At 34.8% G+C, this 1328-nt stretch overlaps 1 protein-coding gene across 1 annotated transcript in view; it reads right to left on the minus strand.

The window, feature by feature from the left end:
- LOC147381089 (uncharacterized) overlaps positions 1 to 146 on the minus strand; it is a 3188-nt gene extending 3042 nt beyond the window's left edge. Inside the window, exon 1 of the mRNA XM_086430862.1 lies at positions 1 to 146. This exon is cut by the window's left edge and continues 305 nt beyond it. Within this exon, the coding sequence (XP_086286988.1) occupies positions 1 to 146 (146 nt within the window).
- Between the last annotated feature and the right edge of the window lie 1182 nt (positions 147 to 1328).

Consider the following 1328-nt stretch of genomic DNA (forward strand, 5'->3'; position numbering starts at 1 on the left):
AAGGGAGGAACTTCGTATGTAATTTCAACAGCTTCCCACTGATCATTAGCATTACGATAGGCTTCCATTTGGACAGTCCACACTTGATAATTCGTTCCATCAAACACTGGAGGCGCTATTGCATTCAATAAAGCTCCAGAACTCATCCTGCGTTTGTTGTAGGCTTTTGTGATTTAGATAGGGGAGATGGTGAGTGTTTAAGGTAAGTGGTTAGGCTCACTCAACCTCACATGTCTCTCTTTTGAAATAAAGTGTAAAAGTTGGCAAAACAAACTTAATTTTGAGTCTTCTTAAGCTGTTCTGTATTGATCATCAAAGTACTTATTTATACAACTTATCAAAATAGAAAAAACATAAAAAAAAAATGCAGTTAAATCTGCTATAGTTACATAACAGAAACTTCCAATAAAATAGCAGAAGAGTAGGTCAAGTCTAACAGACTTTGACAACTTCAATTTAGCATGTGTTTTATTAAACCTTAACAACTCAAACATCAACAGCCCACTCAGCTCCATGTCTACAGCTCCTAGGGCATCATTCAACAAATAAGGCCAAATATGTTGTGTAGATCCACCAAAGGATAGGTTAAAACATTCATGGCTTAGATAAATCAAATTCGAGGGGCAAGTCATCTTGGATTCAGAGGCCTCTAAGTGATTTTTCCACCATGAGAATTGGCCATCCAAACACAAGTAATTTTTTGAAAATACTCGATCTATGTTACAAAACTTGACCAAGTTGACCGTTATAGATATGATAATGTGAACATAAAGGCTTTATAGATTTTTAAAAAACTAGTTGGTCATCCAAGTAGAGTTGAATTTTTGAGTTCAAAAACTATGTTTTTAGTTTTAGGGGTCGGATGACATGAGAGAATATTGTTATTAACAATATTGTTCAAACTACGACTACTACTATGCCAACTAATTACTTTCAATCAAACTAAACGTTTCAAACAGATTATTACCTTCCAACTTGTGTTGTTTTAAGTTAGAAAATGGTGCTCAATGTATTTCTTCTATTTTGGGTAATTAATGTGTACTCATTTCAAACAGATAGTCTTTTCTTTTTGTACTCATTTCTGAAATTAATCTGTTGAACTCTTGGGTGCTCTGTTTCTCTAAAGTGGGCTATCGAATTACTCAATTAGGGATAAGTAGTTGTTAAGTTCATCATATACTTCCAAGCACATCCAATTGAAGTCCTATTGGAGTATCCGCTCAAGATCATTATCAACAAGTCCGATTTTTAAGCCAAATGGTAAAGTGGGTTATCGAACTAGTCAATCAGTTCAAAGTTACGTTGGCCCCAAGAACCTCAATAAAGGG

The sequence above is a fragment of the Akebia trifoliata genome, unplaced genomic scaffold (genome assembly GCF_017979445.1).
Source record: "Akebia trifoliata isolate Shusen 1 unplaced genomic scaffold, ASM1797944v1 Contig00766, whole genome shotgun sequence".
NCBI lineage: Eukaryota > Viridiplantae > Streptophyta > Magnoliopsida > Ranunculales > Lardizabalaceae > Akebia > Akebia trifoliata.